Source organism: Pituophis catenifer, unplaced genomic scaffold (assembly GCF_029215685.1).
Source record: "Pituophis catenifer annectens isolate HBS135680 unplaced genomic scaffold, rPitCat1.0.hap2 SCAF_11, whole genome shotgun sequence".
Classification (NCBI taxonomy): domain Eukaryota; kingdom Metazoa; phylum Chordata; class Lepidosauria; order Squamata; family Colubridae; genus Pituophis; species Pituophis catenifer.
In genome coordinates this window covers 8,952,900-8,970,311 of record NW_027256891.1, presented here as the reverse complement: position 1 = coordinate 8,970,311, position 17,412 = coordinate 8,952,900, and the positions used below count along the sequence as shown (strand labels likewise).

Sequence of the window (17,412 nt, the reverse complement as noted above, 5' to 3'; positions counted from 1 at the left end):
GGGGAGATAGGTGGCATAAAAATTTGATACACAAATAAAAAATGAATTTCTATCCAATGTTTGGCATTGATTGAACACTGTTCCTCCTAAACAATTTACAAAGTAGCTCCATCCATTGGCTTACCTGGTCTGACAGGGTAAGTGGTGAGGAATATCCAATCCTGCAGCCATAAGTAATGCAGGAAATTTCTGCTGTCAGTTCTAATACATGAGCCAAAGGCAAGTAGCCAATATATGTGTCATTGGGTCTAAGGGAGAAAATGTAAATTGTTTCAATATGACAGTCAGGTTATCAGTCAGGTTATCTTGGTCTAAATAAACACAGAACATGGTTTGGGTTTTTGTCTCTTAACCGGGGACAACTGAATCCTTGTAGTCTAATGCAGGGGTCTCCAACCTTGGCAGCTTTATGATTTGTGGACTTCAACTCCCAGAATTCCTCAGGCAGCCTGGTTGAGGCTGAGGAATTCTGGCTGAGGAATTCTGGGAATTGAAGTCCATAAATTGTAAAGTTGCCAAGGTTGGAGACCCCTGGTCTAATGTATATTCAGGTTGATAAAACATCGTCTTGGATTGACTCAGTCAAAATGCAACTTCAGCTAAACTGGGTGGCCTCCAGAGGTAAGGATCTCAACCCCCCGACTGGAGAACCCTGCTTTAATAGACTTTATACCTGTCATTTTTAGTTACTAGTGTAACAGAAATGTTATCTTCTACATACAATTTATGTAATTCAAGCCGGAATAGGTCAGGCCTGGAGTGAGGGCCTCCAGTCTGTAGAATGGCCTCTTGGGAGAGGTTTGCTTAGTGCTTATCCTGCAGTCTTTTTGCCTCCCAGATACTAGAAATACATTGATATTTTGATGTGTTAAAATCCCACACTATTCTACTGCTATACTTTACTATACAGGCAGTCCTTGACTTACAACCATTTGTTTAGTGACTGTTCAAAGTTACAACGGCACTGAAAAAAGTGACTTATGACTGTTTTTCACACAACCATTGCAGCATCCCCGTGATCAAAATTCAGATGGTTGGCAATTGACTCCTATTTATGACATGTTATATGACATATTTATGACATGAACCGTGTTACTAACTTAACAATTGCAATTATTCATTTAACAAGTGTGGCAAGAAATGTCGTAAAATGGGGCAAAATTCACTTAACAAATATCTCACTTAGCAACAGAAATTTTAGGCTGAATCATGGTTGTACGTTGATAACTACCTTTATTATGATTCATTATCATCCCTAATGCTCATTTTATTTTGTGTTGAGCTTTGAAGCTTCTATAGATTATACTTTAAACAATTCTGTACAATGCTCAAAGAGTTGAAGTTAGTAGGCAATCCAGGAATAAATTGTGCACAAACACAAACGTACTAATTTGCTCCAACCTCCCAAGTTCTAGCAGTCAAGAGCATCAGTGCTTTCTTTGCTTGACTTTTGGATAGTTAATAGGCCTAGTAAAGCTTGAAAGGCCATCATGGATTTGCTTGAATCAAACAATAAAAGTAGAGTACAGCTTTGAAGAGTTTGTTCCACTCCTTGAGCAGTGTAACTGCATATTTCTGCCTCACTTGTAGCAGCAAAAACACAGGAAGACTTATCTTTACCCCTATATAAAGATTAACCTTATTGTTTTTATTGCTCAAGTAGTGGAAAAAACTCTCTTCGGGAAGCAAATTACCAAGAGGAGAATAAACTATGTCTCCAAAGCACGTGAAAGACTAATGTTTAAGGTACAGGTCATTGATTAAGTTCTGAACATGCTGAGTAGCATTCTTCATAGCATTAATGAGCACCGTCAGGTTTCTTGCGTGGGCTGGGCAGGATATAGCAGTTGTGTATATAGGGAAGAAAGAGCTAGATGGCAACATGGATCAATGCCAATGCTCCAATAAAGGAGAATATTTGTGGCTCAGGGTTGAAATGAATGGTCCTTGGTGCTCTCTGAGTTCGGTTGTTTCGTTGAAGACATTTCATTCATGATGTTACTAAGTAACATCACAGCACAGATAATGTTACCTAGTTTGGGTAATGAAACATCCGCAAGAAAACAAGCAAGCTCAGAGAGCACCAAGGAGCCCTCAATTTATTTATTTATTTATTGGTTCGATTTATATGCTGCCCTTCTCCGGAGACTCAGGGCGGCTTACAATGTGTTAAGCAATAGCCTTCATACTTTTGTATATACCTGCTTAGTAGGGCTTTTGGCCCCCTCCAAGCGGTGTTCTTTTTTATACAAACTCAGCTTATTGCCCCCACAATCCGGGTCCTCATTTTACCTACCTCGAAAGGATGGAAGGCTGAGTCAACCTTGAGCCTGCTGAGATTTGAACTCAATGCTAAGGTTATTGCAGTTATGATCACAAGATCTTAATCCAGTAACACATAATCCTCCTAGTACCAGATGTTATTGTGTCCTAACCACAATCCAAGCCCATTTCCCCAAAATTATGCAAGTTGGTCAAAAATAACAAAAGATTTGGCAATTATACCTTAAGACCTTGCATGGAACACCAATGTTTGTGACATTATCGCACCAAACCAATGGGAAAGGGAGGGTTGCTGGCATTAATAATAGGTCGAAGAGGTTCTTGGGAACATGGCAATATCCATCCCTGATTTAATCTCTTAACATAAATTGCCGTCACTGCCAAGCATCAAGGAAGGATGATAAAAGAATTGGGCCAACTCAATCTCTGCATCTTCATTCTGTTTACAGGACACGAACACTCGTAGCTGGAGAAGGTTGCACACATATGGGAAGATCCAGCAGGGAACGGGTTTCTAACTGTTGGACTCTCACCTGCTATCCCAAAGGTGCTTTTTCCAAAGAAAAAACTAAGAAAGCCCAGTTGCCTTTTGGAAAAAGCAGCTTTGGGACAACCATGACTTGGATGATTGAGATTGAGTACATGTCACCTGCTGCGTACTCTCTATTCTCAGCCCACCTGCCCTGTTAGTGGGGAAAAAATGAATTATAAACAAATGCATATATTTAATGGCCGGAATTGCTTACCCCAGGCCAGGAATTCGCTCACACTGTCCAGTCATTCCAGCTATCAGGTTTTTATGGACCATCATGACCCCTTTTGGCCTCCCTGTGGAGCCACTGGTATACATTACTAGGGCCATGTCTGTAGGAACAGGGAGGCAGGGAGGGATGCTTACTAGACAAAGATAAGAAGGCAAAACAGTTAGATTACAATTTTGAGAAGAAAATAAAACTGAGACTAAAACTAATAAAATGTTTTATACTGTGAAAAAACAGCTAAGTAGAAGTGCAAACAGACTTGCAAACCAAGCAGGACTAAGCCTTGTGGCCCACATTACAGTAAAATGTTGAAAATTGGGGGGGGGGGGGATCTGATCACCGTTGAGAAAGGAAGGTGTGGGCTTAGGTATTCAAGGCACTGAAGCAATGGCCATGTGATGAGGACACTGTTATGCCACTTACATCATTGTGGCATCATTGTGGCCAAGGGCTAATTTTAAAAAACTGTACTTTTACTTCTAGTGCTGGCAAATGAGAAGCACTAGCTTATAATTGTGGTGGTGGTGATGCACCTTGTAAGAATCCTCTAATTCCAGAGAGTCTCAAACCACAATGATTATGCACAAGCTCGTGGCACAGCCTTGAGCACGATTCAAGCTGCTGATAAGATCTCTCTCTTGCTCATCAGTAGCCATGCTAGACTTTGTTTCTCCATGGAGATTTGAGAAGGAATCTCAAAAGCCACAGCTGCTTCAAGGACAACGGGAGGTTATGACATCCTCCCCTTGTCCTTGAAGAGGACCAAGCCCTTTGACTGGATCAGCTCCCCCCCCCCTTTTTTTTTTTTAATTTGATTTTATATGCCGCCCTTCTCCGGAGACTCAGGACGGCTAACAATGCGTTAAGCAATAGCCTTCATTCTTTTGTATATACCTGCTTAGTAGGGCTTTTGGCCCCCTCCAAGCGGTGTTCTTTTTTATACAAACTCAGCTTATTGCCCCCACAAACTGGGTCCTCATTTCACCTACCTTAGAAAGGATGGAAGGCTGAGTCAACCTTGAGCCTTGGCGAGATTCGAACCTGCAGTAATTGCAGGCAGCTGTGTTAATAACAGGGTGCGTATACCACTGTACTATCAAGGCTCTCACAATTGCTTTCACAATTCAGAACAAGTTTCTAGAGAAGCAGACAACAGGTAGTCCTCGATTTACAACAGTTCATTTAGTGACTGTTCAAAGTTAAGTTGCTTAAGAGCCTTGATAGTACAATGGTTTAGTGTACCCTGTTATTAACACAGCTGCCTGCAATTTCTGCTGGTTCGAATCTCTCCAAGGCTCAAGGTTGACTCAGCCTTCCATCCTTTCTAAGGTAGGTGAAATGAGGACCCAGTTTGTGGGGGCAATAAGCTGACTTTGTATAAAATATACAAAAGAATGAAGGCTATTGCTTAACGCATTGTAAGCCGCCCTGAGTCTCCGGAGAAGGGCGGCATATAAATCAAATTAAAAAAAAAAAAAAAAAAAAGTTACAACAGCACTGAAAAAAGTGACATGACTGTTTTTCACAGTTACGACCTTTGAAGGATCCCCATGATCGTGTGATCAAAACTCAGGTGCTTGGTAACTGGTTCATGACCATGGCTGTGTCCCAAGATCGTGTGATCCCTTTTTGTGACCTTCTGACAAGCAGAGTCAGTGGGGAAGTCAGATTCACTTAACAACCATGTTACTAACTTAACAAGCAGTGATTCACTTAACTGTGGCAAAAAAGGTGATAAAATGGGGCAAAACTCACTTAACAAATGTCTCACTTAACAACAGACATTTTGGGCTCAATTATGGTCGTTAAGTCGAGGACTACCTGTATATTCTTATGCAGAATTAAAGATAAAATTATTTAAATGATCTGGAATGCTGTTTGTTATATAGGAAAAAAAAACACATACCACATAACAGGATTGTTGAAAAGGGTTTCAGTTGGGCTACTTACGGTTCTCTGGTTTGGCTCCAAGTTCTTCTACTGCTTGCATGTTATGAATCTCCAGCCCTTTAGGATAGTCTGATTTATTGATAGTCTTATTATCCACATAAATGATGTATTTGAGGCAGGGAATTTTTGACAGTACATTCTGGGGAACAAAAATAATTGAGTTGATTTATAGGAATCTGAGCAAAAGTTTTCAATACATGGCATATGTCTGCATTTGCTTCTCATGATTGTAAAAGTTTGTTGTTGTAATAATGTTTTAAGAAATATTCTTTCTACTTCTGGCTGTTCAAAAACCATTGAAATATGGGGAAATCTTATTTCTACAGCTACCGCATTTCCAAGGCAGAGAAGTTTCATGCAACCTAAAGTGGCTGGTTTTCAAAGTTTAGTACAGAAATTATAGCTGCTGGGCAAGATATTTGTCTGCAATGATTAATTTCTGACAATTTTCAAATAATTGTTAAGGGTATGGCCACACACATTTTACAGTCTCATTGCAAATTACCACTGACTACACGTTTATAGTATACTCAGAAATTCAGCCTAATGAACTTTAGAATGTTAATCTTCTTTAGTCAACAAAGTACACATACCATTATATTAAAATATGATGTACTATACATAATACAAATATTATTTAAAAAAAATAAAATGTAGGCTTTCCTTACAGATTAAATTATGTTAGGCCCCATTATTCCCAGTATCTTTTAGTAAGTTAGCTTTGATCTAATTTTAGTTTGATCTAATATTTAATTTTACTATCATGCTTACAGATTTACCTTCAGTTTGCCTTCCAAAAGATCTAAGCTAGTGATTAGAAACGATGCTTCAGATTCATTTAATCCATAGGTTACCGCCTCTTCTCCAAGGGTTGCGTATAGTGTAACAACTATTTAAAAAGCAAGAAGTTAGTAAGTAGCTCAATAACTAATTCAGCTGAAGCAATAAGTATTCCATGTTAATTTTATGTTTCGTGTACAGGTAGTCCTCAACATACAACAGTTCATTTGTGACTGTTCAAAGTTACAACAGCACTGAAAAAGTGGCTTATGATCGTTTTTCACACTTACGACCACTACAGCATCCCTATGGTCATGTGATCAAAATTTGGATGGCTTGGTAGCTGGCATATAGCTATGATGGTCGCAATGTCCTGGGATCATAAGACCACCTTTTGCGATCTTCTGACAAGCAAAGGCAATGGGGAAGCCAGATTCACTTAACAACCATGTCACTAACTTCACAACTGCAGTGATTCAATTCTTTGTGTGTCCAATCACACTTGGCCAATAAAGAGTTCTGTTCTGTTCTGTTCTGCTCTGCTCTGCTCTGCTCTGCTCTGCTCTACTCTACAAAATACTCAAATTTTTAAAAAGTATGTAAATACTCTGTTATAGCTGTAAAGGTATGAAGACTTGTGCCCTAATAAATTCTCTGGTCTTAAAACAAATCGTTTTGTATATATATTTGAACCATATGTATAAATGTTGCCAGTAATTCAACACAGGTACCAGTTTCTAAGATATCTTTGTGCCGGATGACAACATGTTACTGAGGGCAAACATCTTTTAGGAGTGGTGACACACTGCAGAGAATCAGGACTATGGCCCTTATGGGGGTGAAATGCGGCACGGATACTCACGAGGAAAGTTGTACCGGAAGCAAGACTGGGCGGCAATAAACCATTCAGCTCGAGTCTCACAGAATACAGCCACAGTGCTCTTGGGCTGCAATCCAAGCGCCACTAACCCGCTCCCAAAGTGCTTCACCTTCTGGTTGGTCTCCTCATAGTTCAGCCACCTATAGTTCCCTAGGATTAACTGGTCAAGATTAAACATTTGATCCGTTAGCATTAAAGCAAGGAGATCAAAACAAGAAAGATGACTTTAAAAACAAAACAGTTTAACCCCTGCTGATATAAATCAATTTATACTGGATCAGTTTTGATTATTGTTTAAGAAACTGTCCAAGCCACTCTAGATTTTCCTGTTCTGCTCCACTCGCTTGGTTCAATAAAAGGAATCTCTCCTGAAGCACTTAAACCTCTTATCATGTACCGGCCCATTTCCAATCTAGGGGACAACTACTCTAGAACGTGTGATTGAAAGCATTGTGCCTGTATCAGAACTGCACAGTAACAATGAAAGGGCCACTTGAAATCTGTATTTTCATGATGGCCACTGTGGAACAAACAGAAAAAAGTTCAAAAGGAAATGGATCAACTACAACTTACAACTGTTCACTTAGAGAAGTTACAATGGCACTGAAAAAAGTTACTTGTGGCTGTTTTTCATCTTACGACGGTTGCAGCAGCCCCATGGTCAGATGGATCAAAATCCAGACACTTGGCAACTGACTCATATTTATGACAGTTGCCTTGTCCCGGGGACATGTGATCCCCTTTTGCGACCTTCTGGCAAGCAGATTCAATGGGGAAACCAGATTCATTAAACCACCATGTTGCTAACTTAAAACCTGAAGTGATTCTCTTAACAACTGTGGCAAGAAAGGTCATAAAATGGGGCAAAACGCAGCAATCATCTCACTTAGCAAAAGAAATTATGGGCTCAATTGTGGCCGTACTTCTCTTTCAGAACTAATTCTAGCTTTCCTCTTGTGCTGATGGAAATCCAGACATTCATCTTTTCATGCCTCCTGAAAATCTTTTGGGAAGGATGATTTATACCGGCTCAAAAGTCACTTACCTTTTTAAATACTTTCCCATTTGGCTGCATTTCATTCTCTTCGCTCAGGACCTCTCTTGTTCCAAGACAGTCTTTCTTCCCAAACTTTGTCACAGCAAGGTCAAACAATTTGTCCAGTGTGTCGGCTCCAGGAAAGTCTATATTGGCTAATGATTCCATATGCAAAATGGACCGATACGGACTTCCGGGGCTGTCGGAGACGGGCTTAGCTTTTAAGCGCTTCGCCATAGCTTTTTTCTTCTTAACATTTGTAAGAAAATACCAGGGTATGAATACAAGGGCACTGTACGCATTTATAAAAAAATACAGGGGGAACCACACAAGGGTCCACAGGCTTTGTTTAAGATTCATAATGGACAGCTTTCTTTTTCTTTTAGATCTGCCACCTGTCCTTTTGGGGAATCCAAGTTTCTTAAGATTTTTTTTTTTTTTTTTTATCCTCAAGGAGGAAGCAGCAGCAGGAGCAGCAGGCAAAAGCAGAAACGAAGACTTTAGGTGGTTGAAGATTAGAAGAATCACTAAGGGTTAGAAACGATCAGCAACAATCAGCAATAAGCAGCAGAAAATTATTTGAAGATCATGGCTAATCAGAGAGCATTAGAAAAACAGCAATAATTTGTTAGCTTCAGTCTTTGATTGGCTTCATTTCAACATGCAGCTGGACCCAGGACATTGAAGGAGCCGCTCTGACATTTGTAAACAGTGTCATGGAATTTAAATCACTGCATCGGAAGGAAGCATATATTTGTTCAATGGATCTTTGCCCCACTCTAAATATTTAGGAGAATTAGGTAAACATTTTTCTCTTAAAATGTTATGCTTTTAATCCAATTTAACAATATGACCATTACATCATTATGGTCAAAAGTCCATGGATCTCCCCCCCTCCTCCAAATGTGGAAGGGCAAATAAAGATTTAGTTAAGGTTGTTTATGATTCTGACAAGCATTTTTTTTTTGTTTATTGAACTGTTTATTTGTAGGATTTTTGTTATTGTAAGGGAAACGATGTGTTGCTAACTTAAGAAATCTGTTAATTATTACCTAAATTCTTTAGAAAGTTAATTTCAGCAGTCTTTTTTTTTTAATTGCACCCTTCCAAGTAAATGTTCAAGCCAGCTCAAACTAAAAGATTAAAGTTAATAAAAAAGGCAGGAAGAGAAAACCTTCAGCACAAAGACAAGAAGAGGGTTGGATTAGGAGCACTGGAATCAATGTCAATATTTATAATTTCAATAAGATCTATTTTCAGTCCTCTCCAATGATCAATGTATTTATGTTGCCAATATGCAGAAGAGGAAAGCCTCTGAAAAAAAGGACATGTTTTCTAGAATTTTTCCCTAAACAGGGCAATCAAATGGACAGGGAGAAAAAATGGAAATAAGCTATTTGTCAACTATTGCTTCAATCTAATGCACTCCAGAGGTAATTCCCAAAGGCAAGACAAAACATCTGGAGGGCACATATGACAGGAAGGCAGTTCCACAGGAAAACTGTAATGAAGCTCAAGAAATATTTTGTAGCCTTCAAGCACTGTCTTAAAGTCTAGGCAACCAGTTCCATCTTAAAATACTTACAGGTTGCAGACTGGATTCTCCCCATCCCAATAATGGAATATGGTTTGTTTTAGACTTCTTCTGAATATTGTGGTTGTTTATTTACTCCAACTAGTTATTTCTGGTACAACAGCAGATTTATATATTTGGTTACAGTGCCCAAATCACTGCATTAACCATTAACACCCTCTAAGTTTCCAAGGGGACTTGAGTGATTGGCCTTCACTGAAAACAAAAGGCATGAGATTTAAATCCCTGCTACCAGAACGAAATGTCATTATTCTTCATTCCGCTTAATTCTTCATTCCACGTATTTGTCCGGTGAGAGATGGGCCACATGCTAAGTTCCAGTTATGTTGATTTATTGCTCATGCCTATTCACAAGAATCTAGTCAACTAAAGGTCAGCTCTAAACTGGCGCTAGATAAGAGTTAATGAAGAGTTAATGGAATTAAAGAGGGGTTAGATTTAGACTATTTGTGGGATCGTAAGGACTCCAGGATGATTCCTCTCTTGACTCTGGTCCCAGAATCTGCCTGCCATTCTCCTACAGTAGCTCCTTAAATGCTATTTTGATCATTTTTTCCAGTTTGTTCAACACCCCAGAAGTAGATTACACATGAAGAACATACACAGAAAAATGTTAATATTACAATCAATGCTTGACATAATACGAAGTATTATCTAAGAATGAAGCGCTTAAGAGTTTCTGAAAAAGCAAAATATGCAAGAACACAGTGATTTACAGAATCAGCTCCAAATCAGCTTCCCTGCCCATTCATTTGGATTGATAAGAAGCAGCTCCCAGACACAGTCTCAAATCCTATTTTAAAACACCCAATTTTCTTCATTATTTCCCCAAATTAGAAAGCACGATATATTATATTTATATATTCTGCAAAAGCAAGACTGCTGAGTTATATGAGTAATTAATAAATGAATAAAGACAGGCTCCAATTAGAAAGAAAACTGATACTCTACTTACATTGCTTCCAAGATAACTCAGGTCTTCTACACAAATTCAATCCACAGCAAGGATTTTTCTTTCTAGGCAAGAAAAAGTTTTATGTAAAAATTAATAACTTTGCCTTGACTGTTAGCAAGTTAGTAACTTTCTTGCTTTCCCATCCTGTTCTGAGCATTCATGTTTATTTGGAAAATGTTGTGTCAAGGCAGTTTCAAAATTCAAAAGTGTTACCTTCGAGTCCCAGCGGCAATTTGTGGATGGGAGTTCTTTTGCAGCAGGTTAGAAGAGGATTGCAACTGTCTTTTTCTGGAATGTTCTTCCACTCCTCCAGGACTAGAAGACCTCCAATGTCCCTTCTAGCCCTATGATTCTATGATTCTATGATGTTCTACCCTAGTAATAATCAAAGGCCAGTAGTTTTGCTGGTATCTATCCAAGAATTCACTTGGAACCATTTGCCCATTATTTTAGATTACTGATTAATGTGAGGTAGACAGCAGACAGGGTTTGTTAGGCTGTCATGGAATATTTTACACACATATCAAATCAGTTATATAAATAACTTCAATCAATTATAAGAAAACAACATACTAGAAACCAGAAGTACAGAAAGATATATAAATTAGTTCTTACTGAAATCTGAAATAGGACCATATTAAGTGGCAAAACTAAAGACTTATATCTTTATCCAAGCTTTCTTTGAGCTGAAAACAAACATGCCAATTTGTTATTAATGTTAATTAAACAACTGAGAATGCTCACATACTTCTCATCTGAATTAACAACATTAATCACAGTCCTTAGATTAGAAATGGAAGCTTCTAATCCGTGTTCAATTTCAAATTTAACACTAAACTCAAAAGGGAAGAGGAAAAGTACACAACCCTGCAACATGTTACAGTAAAGGACTAAGGTTAATAAAGTACATCAAATAAAACCAAATCCTGGTGAAAGCAACCCTGGCTATCTTAAAACAATGTCATGATGACATTTAACCTGACCACACCATAAAAGAACGGTAAAATTATATTTGTCTTCTTCCATGTGTCAAACACAGAGAGACACACAGTACGTAACTATTAGCAAAGCTATAAGAGATTCAGTTTCAGGAAGAAAGTGAGGAATACCTTAATGCTAAAATGGTATGAGAGGTTCATTAGAGGCCCAATCTAAGAGAAAAATTAATACATGGAACTGATTATAGAAAAAAATTGTATGCAATAAAGTTAGATATTGGTAGCATTATTGTGTTATTGTCAAGTGTTAAACTTTGTGTGTATAAAACTGGTTCATGAACTATATATGGGGCAAATAATATAATGTAATGTAATGTAATGTAATGTAATGTAATGTAATGTAATGTAATGTAATGTAATGTAAAGTAATATAATAATATAATATAATATAATAATATAATAATATAATATAAGTTAATATAAGTTAATGGATATGTGCATGAAAAATAAATAAGGATAATGAGAGAAGGAGAATATGAAGGAAAAAGGCATAAAATGGCTGCACATATGTGATTTCTCAAAGTAAATTTAGCCAGGAATTTTAGCCTTAGCAAGTTTAACTAGATCAGTCTATGTCAGGAGTGTCAAACTCATTCTCCGACAATGGCGCCCACGGCAGTCATACTGGGTATCGACACGTTCGCTATCCAATAGGACCGAGTCTACTGGAACTTTAGTCCCGCCTCTTCCTCCTTCAGTTCCAGTTTTTCGGCTCGGTCTCTATCAGGACAGCCGTGTCTGTAGCCTTTCCAGTTCTAATTAGTTCATACAACGCTATTTCCATCGATTTCTGAGAAGTTGGAGCGTTCCCAGCGAGAAGGTTGGATTCTGACTCCGCTGAGGGCCGCCAAGCGGCGAGAGCTGCCGGCGGGCAGTCTCTCCTTCGCGCGCACGGGCCTGCCTTGTCTAGCCCCGCCGCGCTTCGCCCTGCCTTCCCGCGCCTCAGTTCAATAATTCCTTCGGCGCAGTTTGGAGGAAACCGCTCTACAGCTGAGCGGCGCGCACGGGCTTGCCTTGTCTAGCCCCGCCGCGCTTCGCCCTGCCCTCCCGCTCCTCACTTCAGCTAATTTCGGCTATTTTCGGCGAATTTTTTCGGCGCTGCTTTGAACAACCCGCTCTACAGCTGATCGGCGCGAGGGCGATTCCGCGCCCTTTCTTCCCCTCACTTTCAAGCCGGACGGCTAGCGAGTCTGCGTGGCAAGTTTCCTAAGCTCCTTTAGTCCGTTAACCTATTGGAAGGTATTGTTTGGGCTTCTGAATTACCTGTTGTCCCTTGAATTTCGTTCCATCCCCCCTAGCTTCTACCTACCTTGTCCGATTTCCCTGGACCCGGTTAAACGGGCCCGGGTTAAGGAGGCCATCCAACACTTATTAACCATCAAGGCCATTCAACCTGTCCCTCTTTCGCAAAGGGGTAACGGGTTTTACTCCCGTTTGTTTCTGGTCCCCAAGTCCTCGGGAGGCTGGAGAGCCATTCTCGATTTGAAGTCCCTCAACCGACACATCGTCTACCGTCGGTTTAAGATGCAGTCGCTTCAGACCATCCTGCTCTGCATCCGTAGAGGAGACTTTATGTCTTCCATCGATTTAACCGAGGCCTATCTCCATATTCCCATCCTCCCCTCTCACCGTAAATTTCTTCGTTTTTCCTATAACGGGCAGCATTTCCAGTATGCTGCCTTACCATTTGGCCTTTCATCTGCCCCCAGGGTATTCACTAAAATAATGGCGGCCCTAATGGCCCATGACGCTTCTGTCCCTATACGCGCACTTTTTTATTTGGATGATATCCTTATCCTGTCCCAGTCCCAAATTCAAGCAAACAGAGATCTTTCCTCTGTTATGGCTATTTTACGAAGTCACGGTTTTTCCATTAATGTCTCTAAGAGCCATCTGTCACCCTCTACGTGCCTAAAACACCTTGGGGCCATTATCGATTCATCCACCCTGCGGGTATCTCTGTCACAAGAGCGCCAGTCCAGTCTCTCTGACCTGGCTTCCTCTGTCAGGGGGCGGGCCTCGGCCTCCCTTCTGGTCCTCTCTAGCCTGCTGGGTAAGATGGTCTCCGCTTACGGCATTGTGCCGTGGTCTCGCCTCCACAGCCGGGAGCTCCAGTGGCTATTACTCCCATTCCAACGGAGTTTCCGCAGCACTTCGACCTCCAGGATTGTCCTGCCGCCGAGAGTACTAGACTCGCTCAGTTGGTGGACGCCATCAGCGGTATCCCGGGGCTCTTTCTTCGGAGAGGCCGACAGGATTGTCATCACAACGGACGCCAGTCTGTCTGGATGGGGCGCTCACCTGGGGAACCTTCTAGCGCAGGGTCTTTGGTCTCCTTCGGAGCAGACCCTCAACATCAACTTACTGGAACTGCGGGCCATCTACCTGGCCCTACTGAACTTCGAACCTCAGGTCCTTGGCAGGGACGTCCTCATCCTGACGGACAATGTCTCTGCCAAGGCACATGTCAACAGGCAAGGCGGCACCAGATCTCGTTCTCTGCTGAAGGAGTCTCTCCGCCTGGGTCTCTGGGCGGAGATCCACCTGTCGTCTCTCCGAGCGGAGCATATCTCCGGGACGGCGAACGTCTGCGCGGATTCCCTCAGCCGCCACATCATCGACCCTGCCGAGTGGAGCCTATGCCCCCTCCTCTTCAAGGACTTAACCTCCCGCTTCGGCACCCCGTCATTGGACCTGTTTGCTTCGAGCAAGAATCATCAGCTGCCCCGCTTTTTCTCCCGCTATCCCTCTCCGGGGGCGGAGGCAGTGGATGCATTACGCAGCCCTTGGCCAGTCGGACAGCTCCTCTACGCCTTTCCTCCATTGCCACTCATCTCCAGAGTCGTTCGGAAAATTCTCTCGGAGAGAGCGGAGGTCATCCTGCTTGCCCCACACTGGCCTCGTCACCCGTGGTTTCCCGACCTGAAGTCCCTGTCAGTTGCTCCTCCGTGGCGGATTCCCGACGATCGGATATCCCTACGGCAGGGGCCCATCCTGCACCCGGACCCTCAGTCCTACCAGCTGACAGCCTGGTGACTGAGCGGCTCTTATTGACCAGGGCCTTCGTTTCCACGGGAGCCATTGAAGTCATCCAGGCGGCTCGTAGGCCCTCCACTCAGCGCATCTACGGCTCTACCTGGAGGACTTTTTCTGATTGGTGCCGTCGCCGTTCCATCTCTCCTACCGAGGTCTCGATCCTCCAGCTCTTGGACTTCCTACATGACGGTTTTGTGGCCGGCCTCGCTCCTAATACGCTCCGTCGCCAGGTAGCTGCTCTTTCTTCGGTACTATTCTGCGGTTCTAATACCTCACTGGCCAATGATCCACTGATTCGGTCTTTTTTGAGGGGCGCCACCAATCTGCGACCCCCCACAGTACACCGGTTCCCAACCTGGGATTTGAACAAGGTTTTGATAGCCCTCACAAGTCCTCCATTCGAGCCACTGCGAGAGGTTAGCCTCAAGTTTTTATCATTTAAGGTTTCCTTTTTAGTTGCTATCACCTCCGCGCGGAGGATTTCTGAGCTCGCAGCCCTTTCTGTACGACCGGATCTTTGCATTTTTCATACGGACAGGGTAGTCCTCCACCTTGATCCTGCCTTCATCCCAAAAATTAATACCATCTTCCACAGATCACAGGAGCTCTCCCTCCCGAATTTTTGCCCAACGCCTTGTTGCCAGCAGGAACATGTCTGGCATAAACTGGATGTACGCAGGGCCCTTCGGATTTATGTACACAGGACGGCCCCATTCCGGAGGACCGAGGCCCTATTCCTGTCCTTCCAACCTTCGTCGATGGGATCTCGAGCCTGCTCGGTTACTATAGGACGGTGGCTCAGGGCCACTATATCATCAGCTTACGAGGCTCATTCCCTGGAACCTCCTCGTGGCATCACTGCGCATTCTACACGGAGCGCCTCCACCTCAGCCGCATGGGCCACCCAGGCCTCTTTGGAGGAGGTTTGCCGGGCTGCAACATGGTCATCAGTGACTCCTTTTATACGGCACTACCGCCTGGATTCATATGCGTCGGCTGACGCAGCATTCGGCAGGAGGGTTCTGCAGCAGGTCCGGCCTTTCCCGCCCTAGGAGACACCAAGCTTTGGTATGTCCCAGTATGACTGCCGTGGGCGCCATTGTCGGAGAATGGGCGTTGGTCTTACCTGATACGCCCCTTCTCGAGCAGGCGCCCACGGCAGTCATCCCCACCCCTTCTTTTTCAGGCCGCACCTGGTTCTTGACTGGGGTGGGAGGGATCTTTTCACTTCTCTGTTTCTTTTGCTACAGACACCACAGTCTGCTGGTCAACCTCGCCTCCAAACTGGAACTGAAGGAGGAAGAGGCGGGACTAAAGTTCCAGTAGACTCGGTCCTATTGGATAGCGAACGTGTCGATACCCAGTATGACTGCCGTGGGCGCCTGCTCGAGAAGGGGCGTATCAGGTAAGACCAACGCCCAATTTCATTGAGAGCTGCATCAGGGTGGTTGACCTCGGGGGACCAGCCGGGTGTAGCCAACTGGGTGGGCATGGCCAGCTTGATGCCACTCACTGGGCGTGGCCGATTGGGTGGGTGTGGCCAGCTTGACACCACTCCCCAAACTATTGGCATGTCTTTTCTTCGCATTGGGTAGAAGCCACATGGGCTGGCCCCTTACATTTTCCAGGATGCCCTATGGGCCGGATCCGACCACATCGCGGGCTACATCAAGCCCGCAGGCCTTGAGTTTGACACCCCTGATCTATGTTATTAGAATCTGATTCAATATAGCAGGCGAACATTTGAATAAACCATGGATATAAATGCAGTATTAAACAAACACAGCCAATATGATTGGAAAATGAAAAAAAAATAAATAAGAGAAAATATACTATAGATAGCTATGCAGCTCCCCACTTGTAAATACTGTAATGGAGTTACAGTCACTGACTCCTGACAAGTTAAGTGCATTTCAGGATCCCACTGCATTTTTTCCATCTGAGTCAGCACTTTTTACTGCCTTAAGCATGTAATAATCAAAATGTAAACGGTCTAGACTAGAGTTCATTCACTTTTCAAAAAGCCAACAATAATATTTCTGTGTGTTATTTAACTCTGTAATTACCCAACTAACTCCATTTCTATCGTGTATTAAAACTGCATGAACATGTTTGTTGTTAAAAGCCTATGGTACAGGTAGTCCTCAACTTATGACTAGTTGCTTAATGACCGTTTGAAGTTCTGATGAGGGCCCCTTGGTGCTCTCTGAGTTTGCTTGTTTTCTTGCAGATGTTTCATTACCCAAACTAGGTAACATCATTGGTATTAGAGTAATGAAACGTCTGCAAGAAAACAACCAAGCTCAGAGAGCACCAAGGAGCCCTCATGTCAACCCTGAACTACAAATATTCTCCTTTATTGGTTCTGATGGACCTCCCTGGAGAATCCATTTAAATAGCCACTTCCCCCTGCGGTCACATGGTTGCACTTTGGGTGCTCAGCAACCAGACCCCATTTATGGCTGTTTGCAGTGTCCTGCGATCATATGATTGAATTTTTATGACAGCTTTGCTGAAAACTGGCATTTATTTTTGTTTTTGTTTTTGAGGGGGGGAGGAATGGCCCATAGCAAACCCCATGTTCGCTTAAGAACCATGAACGACTACAGTAAAAAAGGTGGTAAAATCGACAACCATCGTGAGTTACAACCGTGATGGTCAGGCTCCATGGCAGTCATAACTTGAGGACTACCTGTAATAACTTGGTGCCAATGTTTTATATTTCCAGTAGCTAATTGCATCTAAATCACATCAGGTGTGCATAAACTAATCTGTCATGTTGATTTAATTTGATAATGAACAGAAGAATATCCAAATTATACTCAATTTTCAGGATCAAAAACAGAATACATGTTTATTTTTTTTTTTAAAAATAGTTTTTATTGAATATAAATATTAAAAAAGACATACGTAACATATACACAACGAACATTTATACAACATATACACAAAAAGAATATAATTTCTTCTTAAGCATTTTTTCAGAGTGACGTTCTACAATTCTACTTATAATATATTCCTTCACCTTTCTGTAATCTAATAATATTTTTATTACATATATATGTATCAATCGGTAATATATCCCCTATATTTTTTGTATATTTCTAATTTTTAACCAATTATACCAACTATTCCATAT

At 42.1% G+C, this 17,412-nt stretch overlaps 1 protein-coding gene across 2 annotated transcripts in view; it reads right to left on the bottom strand.

The window, feature by feature from the left end:
* ACSL4 (acyl-CoA synthetase long chain family member 4) overlaps window positions 1-17,412 on the bottom strand; it is a 56,299-nt gene that overhangs the window by 13,600 nt on the left and 25,287 nt on the right. The window contains exons 2-8 of one of the 2 annotated variants that reach the window (XM_070951708.1): window positions 10,240-10,301; window positions 7,700-7,939; window positions 6,637-6,814; window positions 5,774-5,883; window positions 4,995-5,133; window positions 3,030-3,180; window positions 125-248 (exon numbers count right to left, since the gene is read on the bottom strand). In XM_070951708.1, the coding sequence (XP_070807809.1) occupies window positions 125-248; window positions 3,030-3,180; window positions 4,995-5,133; window positions 5,774-5,883; window positions 6,637-6,814; window positions 7,700-7,927 (930 nt within the window). In that variant the 5' untranslated portion in view covers window positions 7,928-7,939; window positions 10,240-10,301. Of the gene's footprint in view, window positions 1-124; window positions 249-3,029; window positions 3,181-4,994; window positions 5,134-5,773; window positions 5,884-6,636; window positions 6,815-7,699; window positions 8,667-10,239; window positions 10,302-17,412 lie in introns of those variants that run through there. The other variant, XM_070951707.1, reaches the window with a different exon arrangement.